Below are 17,546 nucleotides of genomic sequence, written 5' to 3' on the forward strand. Positions count from 1 at the left end.
GCCTGTGAGTGATACCAGTGAGAGCAAACACCCAAGGAGGTGTTAATACCAGGAGCTGTAAGGGTTTCCCAAACAACCTTTATGCAGAGCCATTTCCCTTATCCAAAATGCTGCCAGTTATGATTAAGCTTGCTTGCACTGTAATGCTAAATATCCTAGATCAAGCCGCCTGAATTATCAGAATTTCTGGATGCCTCAGTACCAACCAATATGAACGCCCAGATTAGGAGAACAGTGGGGTCTAGTTCCAAGCTGCAGACATCTCAAATTTGCAAAGGGTTGCAATGCAAAATTGACTGTATCTAGGCATTGGGTTTTGCAGGTAAATAATATCAAATTGCAGCAGCTAAAACCCATGATATAGCCAGAAACTTGACACCAATGATGATGATAAAATCCATTGATGGAGAATGCCCAATTACAGATACATATAGATATTAATTCTCAGCTACAATAACGTCCTAGCCACTGTAAACACAGTAATGGAATATAATGATTTAATTCATCATAATGCATTTACCAAACCTTCTTCTATCTCAGCCACAGAATTTTAACAGCACGAGAAGAAACCAGAATCTCCAAATTCATTATACTTCAGCAATGAATTGAATTCACATCTCAAAACGGACCCTAGCAAGAGATGAATTAAAGCAAATGACAATAGGATGATCTATTGCTTCATGAAGCCATCTTTTTATAATGCCACTTACCTTCACGAACACACTATTAATTAGAAGCTTCCATTTAATTTGTTTAAATAAATAACATGTCTAGCACATGGCTTCGTGAAGACGTTTTTCATTTAAGAGGCTTCAACTTCGTGAAGCCTCATTAATAATTTAACCAATACGAACTCCATTAATTAAATTGATCAAGCATATGCAGATGGCGACCAATTGCCAATGCTAGCATTGCACTGCCAAATCTAGTAATTGCCCAAAATTGACTTCCTATAAATAGCAATTCCACTTGAGAGACCCTCAAAACTCACTGTTAAGTCACAAGGGTCGCCATCTATGTCATAGGATATGTTGAATTTCATCCATGAGATTCGAATTTCAGTGAATTTTCATCCTCTTCGAACTTCATCCAAATTTTATGATATTATTTAATATAATATTATTTCATATTAAAATGAAATTGAGTTATTTAATTAAACTATTTAGCAATGTTAAATTATTTTGACAATTTTGTGGATATATTACTAATATTTTATAATACATAAATATATATAACTTAAATTGAATTTCAATTTTGTTTTCTGAATTTTTACCCTTTACCAAATTTCATAGAATTTACTGATTGACTAACTTGAATTCGAATTCAAAATTGTGACTTAGGTTGCCATGATGAACTGACCAAGACCATTGTAGGAACTTGCTCAAAATGGGGACATTATAGAGGGGGTAGCAAATTCCAATAATCACTAGGGAGCCCCATATAAAGGTGAACTTCGATTTGCCTTAAGATGATCACGTTAGTAAATTGAATCTGTGGAAGGGATTGAATATAATTTGAAATTACATTCAAAAAACATTAGAACTAAGGTGAACCAATAGTGCGAAACTCAAATTCATCAAAGGAATCTAGGCTGGGGGGGGGGTGCGAAATGTTGATTTGAGTGAAAATTTGAAATTTGAAAGTTGATACTGTAATATTCCCGTTATTAAATAAAATGAAATAATAATATTTTTGTATTTGGGGTTCTAATCATCTCAAGCCCTTCTTTAATTTTCTGTAGGTGTAGGTGTTTGTTGTGTCATGTGTTGGCATGTTGTTTCTCCCTCGGGAGTTTTCCTCCAACAGGGTATATATGTCTGTCAGGTTGGATGTTGTAGGGATGTGACTTGATTTATTTTGTATTTGCGAATGCTGTGGAATTCTGCTTTATTTGCCATTTCAAAAGTGAAAGACCTTCCCTACTTGGCTTGTGTAGTTTTGATGGGTTTCGGTACTACCCTAATCTACTTGTTGGTATACTTTGCTTCGGGTCTTGCACATATGGAGCGCCATCTTTGTTTGCAATTATAATTTCTATTTCGGTGATTAATTACATATCTTTCTTGTGTTTGGGGTACTTTGTGTAAGGTACCAAATTTTGTTTTCTCTGTCTAATTGATTGGATGTGTATCAAAAGTATATATACTTGGTTGAATTCTCATGGTGATGGTCTCTGCTAAGCCCTATTGTACCGTTCTGCCATTCCCTTGCTTGTACGTCCTGATCCACATCTGGTCACCGTACACCACCGTACGTCTACCACAACATCGAATGGCAATCCACTCTTGTTAATGTTTAAAGCTCAGTCAGACAAACTCATTCCATATATATATATATATATATATATATATATATATATATATATATATATATATATATATATAATTGTCAGTTTATGAATGCAAATATATCATTATTGCCATTTAGCAAATGCATAATGGTAATCATATATATAATGATTGATTATTTTGAATTTGGTCAAATGCATAATGGTAACCTTGTTAGATGACTAACTAAGTCGACCGACTGTTTAGTGTTTGAAAGGTCATATGGTGGGTCATGACTCCATGGTGGAGTCACTACCCATTGTGGACGTGACTACACGCCCACACATATTTAGTGGGTCAAAAGTGCAGTATGAACGGACAACGAATGCATCAAAACATATAGTCTTCAGCACTGATTCATATGCAGTCAACATAAATTTGATAAGTGATTTAATACCACAGTTTTTGGAATCGGAAACTACTGCCTCAAGGATGTAATCAGACTCAACATATTAGCAGAGATCTAAGTCTGCAATCAGACTTTCTCAAACAACAAATTTACTTTTGATAATTGTCTCAAATATTATGTACTCAAAATAACGGTTAACCTATACTCAATCTGATCATGTATTATTTAACATGGCATCAGAGCAGGTTCGGTTGGAAATTTAAAAATAAAAAATAAAAATGTGATGGAAAAGATTTTGAATGAATCCATGTGGAAATGGAGATCCTCCCAGGTTGAAAGTCGCTGAGAGAGCCAACAGTGACTGCAAAGAAATCTATGAAAGTAATAATAAAAATTTCTGGGGAGGAATATCTCTACGACACTATTCCTGGGCTAGCACCGAGGACAATGAGGCTGTGCAAATTGTGGTAAACTACATATAAAATCACTCGCCTGGCTTCTCTTGTTTGATCCAATGACTTCACCTCAAGTGACATGTTCAGTTTTAATGCCTCTGATTATGGAGAAGGTCCCACTGGAAGATTGACATTGGATATTAATGGAAGCCCGAGATAATACAGTCTGGAATCACAGAATCTCACCTGAGAGGTTACATGGATCACTCTTACTAAACTATATTTGTATAGAGATGCAGTCTGCTTGAGTTTGCCTAGCAATAGGAACCGGATTTACCAAAGTAGTGGAATGCTAAGGGGATTGGACAACCGAGTTTTTGTAGATTTTAAAAGTTAGTTTGCAAACAACAATATCTGTTGTGAAGGAGATATCACATTACCGGAAGCGATAATATCATTGAGGCCCGATTAAAGTGAAAATATTATACCAAGTGTCCTACGTGGAGAAAACCAGACAGTAGGAGAAGTAAATGACAAAAATAATGCTCGGTATCCCATCAGGTAATGCAGGACATATAAAACCATTGATAAGGTCAACAAGTAGGATTGATCTCGTCGGACCAGCATGCCATTATACTGTAAACAAGGGCCACTGAGGATAGAAGAAGACAGGGATATGAAGCTTGCACTGAAAAGTGTGCGAGTGGATATATTCATTGTCCTCAAGGTAAAGTACAGGATTGCATACAATTACTGTAAACACTGCCCTCTCCTTAATTGCATAAAATGTGGACAACAAAGACATTTTGAGGCACTCAGCATCGACCCATTAAAGATATGGGCAAAATTAAAACATTCAACATGCATCTGAAAGGATTGACAATTGCGCCCCCCAATCACTTTGTGTGGAAATTGGTTCTTGAAATGGATCGATCCTTTGCAAGATTTTTAATTCATAATTTTATTAAATATTCTGTCAGCATCCAGTTGCATAGGTGTGTACAGTGTGAGACTGATGTGGATATGTTTAAATCATTCAACAAAAAATCTCCATGAAATGATAAAGAAAAAGGAAATGTTTTTCAGATCTTAAGGATTGGAAGTGCTCTCGTAAGGTGCAAAGCCTTTCTCTAGTTTTAGCATTTCAAACAACGTGAATATAAAATCACAGAGACCACAGTTAATTGTTTGATAGAATGCCTGTATGTGTGCATGCAGAGTATGAAAGTAATGCAAGGAAAATAGAGGTTTTCAAATGTGTATTCAAGCTAGCTGGAAAGGGTCATTGTCACGTGGTTAAAAGCTTCTGAGGATTGTGAACATAGCATGGTGTCTGTTTGACATGATGTCTAAATTAAATGGAGCATTTCAGATAGAAAAATATGAGACTTGTTTTGAAGGAAATTGGTTTAGTGCAGAGGCTTAGAGATTCTAAGTCTGATACAATTGGTTGCAAGATATAAGACCCCCTGAATTGAATATTGTGTCACCATTAACTAAGCCAATTTATGAACATTCAAAGAGCATGCTATCTAACTATTTGAAATAATGTCACAATAGGCTGCATAGTCTCATCTAGTATGTTTAAAATATACCAATAAAATCATTTTACAAAGGATGCTGCCACAACGTCCAAATACCTATAACTGTCTAAGTAATAAGATGGCGATTTTGCGGATTGAGGAATATTGCAAAGGCAATATATGCAAAATGTGGAAATAAAGTAAATCAGAACAGTTGGACTGAATATCAGAAGAGAAACTCTTGAACAAATTATTTGAGTCAAGAGTTGTTGCAAAGATGTTTCATTATCAAGCATACAAGGTTAAATGTAGGTTTGAGAATACAACTACATGTTTAGAAGTATTTGAATTGATGAAGCACAAAAGTTCATTAGCAATATAGAGTTTGCATCACATATAAGCTTTAAGTGGTAAAGATGTTTGGCATCGTGAAAGAATGTTTTTAATCAAGTTCACGAAAGCACAAAGACTTTCTCCAACAAGAAGTACCAGGTCAATATGAAGTACAAATATCAAAGGTATGAATTTATGTCAATGCTTGAAAGTACCCTCCCTTAAATTTCAGTGTAAAAAACTTGTCCTTGAAAGCATAAAGTGCTATCATCCAAAGACTTGAGAGATAAGAACCATTGTCGATAAGTTGATTCCCAAGCTTGGAGTCCCTTTCAGCATCATTTTTTGATATGATGCATATGGACCATCATTGAAGCAACTTGTATCAAGGATGTTGATGTACAAATAAGTATTTATTTTTACTTACTCATTGTAGTCTCTCTCTTATTTGTATTTCTATACTTACTATAAGAGCTATTTGCCTTGATCTTTTCCTTTGTCTCTGGGAATGTTCTTGCAGGAAAAGAAGAATGGTACATTAGGCATCCTACCAAATATTGTGCAGGACTCAATCTTATGAAGTTTTGATCTAAGCATGCTCCAAAGAAGTTTTGATCTAGGATTCATTAGTTATTTGATGATCATGCTAGATAAAGTGAGGCTCTGGAAGTGAATATCTTTGATGATTAAAATTATGAGTATCCTTCTATATCAAGGGGGAGCCTAACATTTCATTAGACGCAACCTTGGACAAAGAGGTATGCTTTCATGATAGAGGGAGAAGTTAGAGCATTTGTTTCAGTTGAGTTCTGAGGATCTTGATCATATATATTCAGAAGCAGTAAACTATGCTGAGATGGTTTCTCTACTAAGAGGTCAGAAAACTATAGCAGTCAAAGGACTATGATATCAGAAGGATGTCAAAAGGATGATATCAGATTCAGAGGGAGTTTGACTTCATGTAAACTTTTGATGTTTTGTGTGCGACTACTTATTTTAATGAGTCTGCCCCCTGTGCACATCATGAGGAAGTGACGACTTTCAAACGATCATCACTTATATTTGTAGAAGTTATTGAAAGGTCACGATTTTTCAATAACTTAATCTTCTATTATGCTAGACATTTGATAATGTCTAAGCAGATCATGATAGATGATAACTTGCATGACAAATTAAGTTCCTTAAACAGACCATGGCCTTCTATTGTGATAGACATCTTATGATGTCTAAGCAGATCATGATAGATTATATCTTATAAATCAACAACTAAGTGATGGATGTTATTGCATTGACGGTCTATGAGTTGTTTGTATAGATATGTCGTAGGTACTTGATGAATATTAGGTGACACAATATTCAGGAGGCCATTACCTTATAACTATTGGAGTACTCGGTGAATATCATGTATTGATATTTAGGAGGCCATTACTCACGATATCATAAATGATATCAAAATGGTAAATATCTTATTCTTAAAATTTTCCATTCTGGATATTACGTTTAGGTAATATCCATCCATGTGTTTATCCTTCTTAACTAAGAGGGAGTGTTAATATTTTATATTTTAGTTGGATAAAACTCATTGCAGATACACACACACACCAAAACATATAGTCTTCAGTACCGATTCATATGCAGTCAATGTAAATTTGATAAGTGATTTAATATCACAATTTTTGGAATTGGAAACTACTGCCTAAATTCTGTAATCAGACTCAACATATTATCAGAGATCTATGTCTGCAATCAGACATTCTCAAACAAAAAAATTGTATTTGATAAGTGTATCATATATTACATACTCAAAATAACCTGTACTCTATTTGATCATTTATTATTTAACAGCTCTGCCAATCCACCTTTCCCATACACCTTTCCCAAACATCACCGTATGACCAAACAACTGTCTGGTGAAGCATTGCCATTCTATCAATCACCTGCACACGGTCTGTCATTACCGTACGGACTTGACCTCCACACTGTAGCTTGCAGCACTACTGTATGACCATGGTACCCACCGTACGAACTCAGTACCATCCCCTACCGCCTCACCGTATGGACATAGAATCCACCAACTCTCTCTCTTCCAACCCTCTCTTCCAAGCATGATTAAGTACAGATCAGGGTCTCTATGTTTCAGGGGCATTACAGATATAGTCTTCTAGGAGTTTGAACATTTCCAGATCCGAGATTTCAAACTCCAAATTTTATTGCAAATAGCAAAGTGTGCAAGGTTGTACACGACAAACAATTCATGGATGACAAAAGGGACGTGAATGCAATTTTAAGGAAATATTTGAAATTGATGGAGTTTTTGATTAGATTGTTTCAATTTAAAGTTCTCATTTTATCTTAAAAGCTAGTAGTTGTAAGCAGATTTTGTAGTGAAAGCTATGCTCTTAGTAATCAACTAGGGGGAATGTCTTCATCAAGAGATTTGGTTTCTTAGCTCTTGTTTTAACTTGAGATGAAAAATGAAATTCGAATCTTCAATAAAATGATATTGTTTTGCAAGGTAAAGTGGGGCTAAGCATGGAGGCAAGGTTCAAGCTTAAGGTTTAAGTGGAGATGGCTTTCAACATCAGTGACAATGCCAAAGCACCAACAAGGTAGGATACAAGTCAAGATAGTTTGAGACCAAGGATCAAGGTGATAACTCCAAGTTTAGGTTTAAGTCAGCATGACGAAATGTGAAGGATTAAGTCTACTAGGGGGCAAGAGTTTCAAGAGTTTCACAAACTTGAATTTCCTTCGAAAATTCAAGCTCAATTAGAAAGATCCAACTAAATGAAGTACTTACATCACTTCTACAAGAGCAGGATGAAGGAAAGACACCAGTTCAAGCAAGTTCAAAGTCGTATGAATGAGAAAAATTCAGGGTGGAAAACTTCAAAAGATGTAAGACGTAATGGAGATGAAGCAATTTGGGAATATTAGCCATCACAATCAATCAAATATTGAGAAATTATTGAGTATCAAGAGATATTGCCAAAATGAAAAGACTTTTTTATGATGATGTGTTTAAGATAAACATGTTGAGGTTGGCACCCATTCATCTTCAATTTCTTGTGTCCAAGATCATCCAATTAAATCATTCCAAATATACATGTGGAGTCGACTTAATGTCTCTACCTCATCTATTTTCTCATTGGCTCATAAAGCAATATACTTTCTTGGTTGGGCCACAAGGTGGTGCTTTTATGTAAGTTTGTAGCTAGTTTTTACATTAGTGTTGGTTTAGCACAATCTCGGCTCTTTCTCTGAAATCAATCTGGCCCATTCATTGTAATTGAGCTCCCTATATAAGGCAAGGTCTTCTCATTTGTAAAGGGGGAGGTTTTTGAAGAAACTGTTGCTGATATGCTACCAAATTTGCTCCTTATTTATTGTTGTCTTTGTATGGTGAGTTCTTGTGAACTTTTTTGGACTATTGCGTGGTCTCCTACATTCCTCATTTAGTCTGAAGTTGCTTAAGTTGATTAAGGGATAAGATAATTCAAGTAGAGTTGTTCGATAGATTTGATGATGAAATATTTTGTTGTGGTTGGATGCATGGTGAAACTAGTATCCATACTTTTTGGTGTTTGTTGATTGCAAATGACAATTCAAGGTTAGTCTTGGCTTGATTGCAGGCACTTCACTTCAATCACTTAATGATAATTGATTTGCATGACGTGTATTGGTAAATTGAAACATCATACTTGCATCCATTGAAGATCTAGGACTGGTTTGGTCTCACCACAACATCAACACTGTCTTTCATCAGTAGAAGTAGTCTATATTTTTAAACCCATATCCTATTTGCTTTTTGTTTTTAAATAGAAGTTAAGAATAGTTAATCCACCCATATTGCCATATCATTTGCAAGTTCAATTGATAAACATTAGTGAACTAGCATAAGTCCCTTTGCATAACTAGCATACATCAAGCCAAACAAGCTCATCTCCACATTAAAATCGCAAGCTTGCTGTTTGAACATTACAGTCACCTCTCTGATCTTCTGTGCAATCTTTAGCATACATGGTGATTTTGATCAAGAGAGGATAGAGTGTTTAGGCACTTTATTTTATGTTTGTGTGCATTAAACACTCATTAACACTAGGTAAAAGGGTTTTTGTTCCTCGTGCTTGAATAACTGAAGGGCTTCCATCCTTTGGTCTTTGCAAGAATGACGGTTTTCACCCATTGCTATGTGTATTCAAACAGCAGAGCTTAGAATGATGTGAGCTAGGGTTTTGTTTGGGAAATGGTCAATAAGTAGAGTAACAAAAATCTTGAAATATATCTCCTTTGGTAATATTCGAATGGCCAATGAAAGAAATCTGTGCCATCAGCTCTTGACATCGATTGCATTAATGGTGTCCTTACATTTGTCTATGTAGGTCAGAGAAAAGCCTATATAAACATCTGAAGTAGCATAAATCTAAGATAACAAATTTACAGTAACTATTCATTGCATTTTGTTCTGGTTCTGTTTTGTGTATGCATTTGATGATTCATTCACTTTATAAAGTATTTGTTATGGATGCTGTAATGGAATACTACTGATACGCATACATCTTTGAGACAATACTCATTAGCTCATTAAGGTTTTTAGGATGCTGTCCATGCCATTCATTGATTTTTATATCATGTGCTCTATGAATAAAATAAGAATATTTAGAAATGTGTTTCCCAGTCTATTTGCTATAAGACTAAAATCTCTGGTACTTTGTAGTTTGGGTTTCAAGATATAGCAGAAGCTCTTGGTATTGCTGTCCATTTGCTGTAAGACTAAAACTCTGGTACTTTGTAGGTCGGGTTTCAAGCTATAGCAGAAGCTCTTGGTATTGCTGCAGTGAAAGCAATAGTTGCCATCAGTGGGATAATTGCAGGAGGACGCTTGGTATGTCCTCAATGATAATAAGAATATCCTGTGTTTTATTGCATTATTATGTTCAATAGTTCATTCCAATTCACTATAAATAAGTAATTAATTCATTTTTTTCATTTGTCAAATTATTATTCATGATTTTATTTATTTATCTCATACAATATAGCTGACAAGATTAATGTTCTGTCTGAATGGGAAAATTTTAATTGGGTGTATATATGGAACAATAAAGGTTAGCTCTTTTTTTATTATTTTATTTTAAAAGGGACATTCTTTTGATCTATTTGTCTCATTCCATTATTTTTTTACAATGAATAATGCCTTGCCTGAACTCAAAGTGCTAGTTGGGTGTATGGAAGCAATAGAAAAAAATTGCTGAAGGGAGTTGAGCATTATTGTTTAAACTTAATTGATTACGAAGGTGTACACTATCTCAAGGTGCATTGAGTACAAGAAAGGGCTCATTATCAAATGAATCACGGCTAATCAGACATGGTATTGAATTTTATCCTCTTTTTGGGGCATGTGTAAACTATTTTACACAGTACATCAATCTATTGTGAAAATAAGAACATAATAATATATAATAAGATGTTGGAATAACTATTATAATGAGGTTCATCTTTTTATATAAAGATTGGGAGATGTAATCGATAAACATCAACATGATGCGTGTTCTAGATGCTAAAATCTGAAAATAACAATAAAATAAGTCATGTAAGTCAGTATGACCTCTTTATTGCAAAAGTAAGTCTTATATTCGAACACACCCTTTTAAGACTTTCTTTACTTAAAAAATATATTGACGAAAAACTTGGAACCACATATTCTTCGAAAATTTTTCTTTGAAAACAATTCTTGGACTAGGTAGAACCTTATCAAGATGCCTTGCAATCCTCATTAAGGGGTAGATTCAAAACAAAATTCTTGAGTTTTTGGATTCTATGTTGTCCTTTATTTATACTAGATCACTTGCTGTCTTTAAAAAAATAAGCTATATAAAATATGTATAATCATTAACAAACTCTTTACCATTGCTAGCATTTAAGATATCTTCAACAATGGCTACATTTGAGTTTTTTCTTGTGTACCTCAGTTGCTAGAGTACTGCAGATCCAAGCTACGCTGCCTATTTTCATGCAACAACAAAATGCAGGATCCCTTTTATCTTCATCTGATTTTCTACAATTCTACTCGTGTATAATGCTATATCATTTTGAGGATTATCTTTGGTATTTTTGTAATTGCTCTTTTTTCTTCAGTTAGGAGCTTGGATTAAATCTTCCAATGTTTGAGAAGATAGCCGAATAAGAGTAACAATGACATTATTGAATTAATAGGCAAATCATTTAATGAAGGATGACTTTTGCATCTTTGTCATCCACTGGACAAAAGCTCAGCTAACTATTGAAGGATAGATCTCAGATTGATTACTTGGCTTGACATGGTGACTTTATCGGCCATCTTGAATATGAAAAGCTGAAGCTTTAGAGAAAATGTTTCCTCAACTACTTTTGTTCTAGACAATGCATTCAAATTTTCTAGATTTCTTGGATGATTATGCTAGATCTATATGAGGTTAACTCGAAGTCAAAGTGACTGAGACCAATAATGGCTTTGGTGTTATTATATCTACTTTACCTAATCGATTAGCATCTATAGGTGGTTTCTCATTTCCGCTTACTATTCTCCATAGGCTCTTGTTCATTAGTTGTATTTAGATTTTTTTATTTTTGCTTTCCGCATGTAGAAGTTGAAGCCAAAATATTTATCTAATGAAATTTCCATTTCGAAATCAAATAAACTAAACCAAATTTTTTGTAAAATTGTTTTAATATTTTTTAAAATAAAAAATATAGAGAAAAACTGTTGACTGTATAACATGCCCTAGTTGCAGTTCTCATGTCTGCAAAAACAACTGCAACTTCTAACATCATGTGATTGTAGAAACTCTAAAATTTCATGTGCTAATTGTGGCACTCATGAAACTCATCAAAAATCACGAGGATAGTTGTTTAAAAAAAAGCACATTCCACATGCACCAACTCCACCGACAAATAATTGAAAAATGTGATTCATTTTCACTAGTTCAATTGGTAATGTCAGAAGTGACCTATACATATTAGTTATTACAAATATCTCTGAACTGCTTCAGTGGCCTATGACCTAAAAATAACATTAGGGCTTCTTCGTTGGCCTACTATTTTCAACTCTCTGGGCACAATTTTGAGCCTCAAAAAACTCGTGATTTTGTGATGTCTATAATAATGATGTCAAATTTAATAAAGGAAAAGATAATAAAATAATTATAATTATATATATCAAAATAAGGTATACATAATTCACAATATGTCTTCAAACAATAATGTTACTAGTCAATAATCGATCCTGTTTATTATACTATTATATCAATGAACTATAACATTCAATGTTAGAATGGAACTTACTGATAGAAATAGAAGCATTGCCTTGATCAGCACCAATCCATCCACAGTGGCCTTTGCCAAGGGACACAAACATAATACCCACAGACAAGTATAAGAGATGTGAAGGAAACAGGATTGAGAACAAAGAAGGAACAAAAAAAAAACATGTATTCAGCAGCAATTCACCCAATCGTGATGATCGCAGTCTATAAAGAACAGAGAAATCCTTACTGTGCCCATCACTTATATATGCAGTTCTAATACATGATCTGAGTAGGAATTCTAATACATGATCTGTCTTCAAATACATTGATATCATTGGCACAGAATATGGTTAGTTGAATACAAGCATAGCAATAAGTTTACTCTTGCATGTATGAATCATGCATACATGTGCGATCCTATATGAGCTAGCAAAAATATGATCATCCAACGTTAACCAGGACAATTTGGTGAAACTAATAGTAATATAATAATATTAATTGATATTATAGAACTAACACATGAATAAAGACTATATAGGAAGGGTTGAGTAAGGGAATAGCTGTAATGAAGAGACATGCATATCTCTTGAAAGCATCATTTCATCATACATAGTATAAGAGGAGAATCAATTACTAGCTCTTGAGAATGGAGGGAATGGATCAGGAGAAAGGCGTATAAAGGAATCAGGAGATCGTAACCAGCAGTGAGCAGTCAAATGTAATGTATGAACTTTTCATTCTTCTTGCAATACTTAGTTATTACTATTACTGCTATAAATCTAATTTAGTAATAAATTAAGAATGGCTACTGAATATGGACCACCATATTTAGAAGCCATTCTTGGTAATACGTATGAGATTCAAATTTAATTAATACGTTACTAAAGAATCATAATTAAGGAAAGAAATAAATCATTTGTAATGCTGTTAAGCATTGTGTGATATCAAACAATGCTGTAACACATCTGTATGTTAATACTGGCTTACAAAAGGATATATACTATGCTCCACGGGGACGCGTTTCCTGCCTCTGTACCCTAGTACCCGTACCGGGTACGAAACGGGGACGCGGGTACGGATTTTGGCCGTACCCTGCGACGTCCCTTTTTTGAAGAATTCAGAAACGTCCCCGAAACGGCCAATTTTTTTGGGCAAGAAACTTGGGGACGGCCAGCAGTATCGGGGACAGTTTTGCCGTCCCCTATCCGTCCCCGAAACTGCTGGCCGTCCCCTTTTTTCCAGTCAATCTGGTAAAGGCAAACCATCCCCAAAAAAACATTTTTTCCTAATTTTTGTTGTTCGTGTGGCCCCTAGTCATCTTAAAGACATAATAACAATATGCAACCCATATTTGGTCTATTAAAACACTAACTCTTCTACTCATTTTTCGATTTAACATACTTGCTAAGAGGAAGGAAAAAAACATAAGAGCAGTAGCAGCAATGAGCAAAGATTGTGTTTAGTGAGGCAAGACTGCGTTCGGTATTTACTATTTACCAACTATTTTAGTTGGACTTCTCTTTATTTCATTCTGATTTCAGCATGATACTTGAAGCCTTTAGGCATTTTAATTTTTGCTATATATGTATGTGATATTGTTATAATGGAAGCACTTAGTATTTGCCATTTGATAATATTCCATGTATTTATCTTCTAAAATGTCTATGGTGAATGGTTTATCAATGTTATGATATACATATTTGAATTTTGTCTCTATAGTAAAAAAAATCCCCTATGTTTTTAATCGCCGTCCCCTGATGTCCCGTCCCCTAAATTTTGGCTTCGACCCGTACCCGTACCGGAAACACGTCCCCGTCCCCTAAAACGTCCCCGTCCCGGAAACTCCGTGGAACATAGGATATATATGAATTCTAGCAATGATATGGAATCCTTAGAGGGTCTAATATATAACATGTATATCTATTGATAAGATCAATTATCAAACATTTATATAAGTTATGATTTCTATCATTTAAAGAAGTGGGCGTATTTAGTCAACCTGTCAATTGTCACGTATATGCAGTCTTTCCCTTGTACTCAAGGGAGACTTGTAATGAAATCCATGGAGATTCTTGTCCACTTCTGTTCCGCTATGGGTAAGGGCTGCAATAAACCAGCAGGGTGAGTATGCTCAGACTTATTCTACTGGCAGGTCATAAACTCCTGATTATGATGTAGAACGTCATCCCTGAGACCCTTCCAAGATAATCTTTCTCAAACTGCCCTGTAAGTCTTACTATACCTTGGGTGCCTTGCTGAAGGAGTATCATGGTAGGCCTATAGAATCTGTTCCTTCAACTGAGAACCAGAAATAAGGAAGTCTCTGCCTTTGTAATAGATGACATCATCTACTACACCGTACCTATGATCTGAAACTAATCCATCCATGACCTCACATGCATGCTGATCTTTGGAGTACTCAACTAAAAGTTGAGCCTTTCAATCTGTTGAAATCTCACTCAATGAATGCAGGGTGGCGACTAAGGGTTTCCTGAAAAGTGGATCAGCAACGGTATTGTTTTTGCCCTTAATGAACTCAATGTCAAAGTCATAAGCTTGGATTTTGGTCACCCATTTTTGTTGTCTATCATTGAGTTCTGTTTGATCAAGGAAGTTTTTCAAACTGTTGTGCTTCGTTCTTATCACGAATTTATTGCCAACAATATACTGTTTGAATTTGGCTAATGCATGCATGATAGCCAACATTTCCTTGTCATATGTGGAATACAACCCCTCATTATCTTGTAACTTCCTACTCTCATAGGTGATGGGGTGCCTGTTTTGCATCAAAACCACTCCTATGCCCACGCCTGAAGCGCAACACAACAGCACAAATGGTTGTGAGAAATCGGGAAGTGCCAAAACTAGACAAGTACTCATAACCTCCTCGAGTTTGTCAAAGACCCCCTGTGCCTGTTCTATCCATCTGAAAGCTCCTTTCTTTGTGAGGTCCATTAGTGGTGCCGCCAACTGAGAGAAAGCCCTCACTTATCTCCTGTAATAAGCACAAAAACCAAGGAATCCACGCAACTAAGTAATGTTTTGAGGGCAGGGCTAGTACGAATCGCCTGAATTTTCTCCTCATGCACCTTCACTCCATCAACACTGATCACATGTCCCAAATATAAAACCTCCCTAAGTCCAAACTCACATTTGGATAACTTAGCAAATAGAGACTGACTCTCCATAATGCTAAGTACCTCCTCCACATGTCTGAGATGGTCGTCCCAAGTACGACTATAAATCAAAATATCATCGAAGAATACCAACACTGATTTCCTCAACTGCTTGTTGAAGATGTGGTTCATGCATGTTTGGAAGGTGGTTGGTGCATTGGTAAAGGCCAAAAGGCATCACCAAGAGCTCATATTGTCCGTAGTGGCAGTGGAAAGCAGTATTGTGTACATCCTCTGATTAGACACAAATCTGATGATAACCTAAAGGAAGATCAATTTTAGAGAAGTAGATAGCCCCATGAAGCTCATCTAACAACTCATCAATGTGTGGGATCGGATATTTGTTCTTGATTGTCTTTTTGTTTAGTGCTTTGTAATCTATACACATCCACAAGGTCCCATCTTTCTTGACAAGTACCATAGAAGAAGCAAAGGGGCTAGAGCTGGGGCATATGAAGCCCATGTCCAACAACTAATGAAGTCTTCTCAATCTCATCCTTGTATGACGATATGGGGTGGTGATCATTGGTTTAGCTTCATCCTCCATTTCTATCTTATGCTCAAACCCTCTATTCGGAGGTACACTAGGAGGTATGTCACCAAAAACTCTGCCATGTCGGTCCATTACTGACTGAATATCAACATGAAATGTTCTGCCATCCTAAGGAGTAGGTATTTGGGACTTCACAAAACAACTTGTAGCTCAAATCATATCATCATGTCTAATAGTAGACTCCATCCTATGAGAAGTCACCTCCTTAGGTCCATCGTTTGAAGCTGCTCTCAAGATTACCTTCTTCCCACTAGACATAAACTCTAACTGCATGCGGTGGTGATCAATAATATACCTTCTGATACCCTGTAGCCACTGCATACTCAAAATAACATCATAATCCTCTAAGGGTACAATATAGAAGTCATCTCTTAAAGTAAAATCCCCCATCTGAATACTACATTGTGAGATCCTCCTAGTGCAGCCCAAAACTGCACCATCTGCAACCTTTACTCCAAAACCCTCAAATATCTCAGATTACAGCCCACATTTCTCAACCAATTTCTGATCAATATAAGTTATGTGTAGCTCCTGTATTGACCAAATTCATGATTCGCTGGCCCTGTAATGTACCTTTCAGCCAAAAGGTGTGGAATTTGGGATAACCAAATAAGGTAGCCATAGTCACTTTCGTTGCCGCCAATGACTCCAACATGTCCAACTTCAACTGTGATTGCTCCTGATGAGTCTCCTTGGGATTGTCCTTAGTGTTAGTGTCAAGTATCTCCTCATCACCATACTCAGACGTCACCTCAATCAAATGAACCTTGCCCTTCACCATACAACAGTACCCGGACTCCCAAGGTTCTTTGCATGAGAAGCATAGTTTCTTCCTCTCAAATCATTCCATGTCTCTAGGTCCATCCTAGGAGGTCTAGCTGACCGACCATCCCTAAGTTGTGAGGTGTTGGCCTTTTGTGGAGGCCGTGAATCTTTGAATGGCCTTTTATCCAATGGATAAGTAGGAGTGGTGTCCAGTCTTAATGTCACATCAATAACATCGTTAAGAGTGGCCAACTAGAAAGCGCGAACCAATCCCTTAAGCTTGTCATGAAATCCCTCAATGAATAGCATCACACTATGCTTCTGGGGCATATCAGGTACCATAACTGCAATGTGTTGGAACTCATTAACATACGCCTTTGCATGTCCAGTCTGTCTAAGATGCGCCAACTCCCTATAGTAGAGTTCGGTGTCCTTTCGGTCAAACCGGGTAATTAGCCGCTTAGTAAACTCAGCATAGGAATGAATCAAGGCATGATCTTGGGTAACCAAACCATGGTGCCACTAGTCATGGGCAACCCCATCTAAATGCAATACGACAAACTGTATAGCCTCTCTCTTTGGCATGGGTCGTAAGGATAAATAAATGTCCAACTTGTGTACCCAAGTTCGTGCACTCGAATCAGTAGTGTCATCATAAGTAGCCAATGAAATCTTCCCAGTAGCTCTACTAAGATCTTTATTCTGCTATGGCTGATTGCCTCTGTTTCCTCTGAACCTGGCAGTATCTCTGCATTGCGAACAGTATCGGGGAAGAGGGAAAACATCCCTAACCTCTGGGGCTAGAGCTCTCCACTCAAATGTGGTTGCCATGACAGATTCCT

The 17,546-nt window shown here is 36.2% G+C and overlaps 1 protein-coding gene across 2 annotated transcripts in view; it reads left to right on the forward strand.

The window, feature by feature from the left end:
• LOC149545039 (K(+) efflux antiporter 2, chloroplastic-like) overlaps window positions 1–17,546 on the forward strand; it is a 188,746-nt gene that overhangs the window by 60,332 nt on the left and 110,868 nt on the right. For both annotated transcript variants that reach the window (XM_089795540.1, XM_089795539.1), the window contains one exon: window positions 9,723–9,812. In XM_089795540.1, the coding sequence (XP_089651666.1) occupies window positions 9,723–9,812 (90 nt within the window). The remainder of the gene's footprint in view (window positions 1–9,722; window positions 9,813–17,546) is intronic.

This window comes from Cupressus sempervirens, chromosome 8, assembly GCF_028749045.1.
Source record: "Cupressus sempervirens isolate cs-2001-9-10 chromosome 8, ASM2874904v1, whole genome shotgun sequence".
Classification (NCBI taxonomy): domain Eukaryota; kingdom Viridiplantae; phylum Streptophyta; class Pinopsida; order Cupressales; family Cupressaceae; genus Cupressus; species Cupressus sempervirens.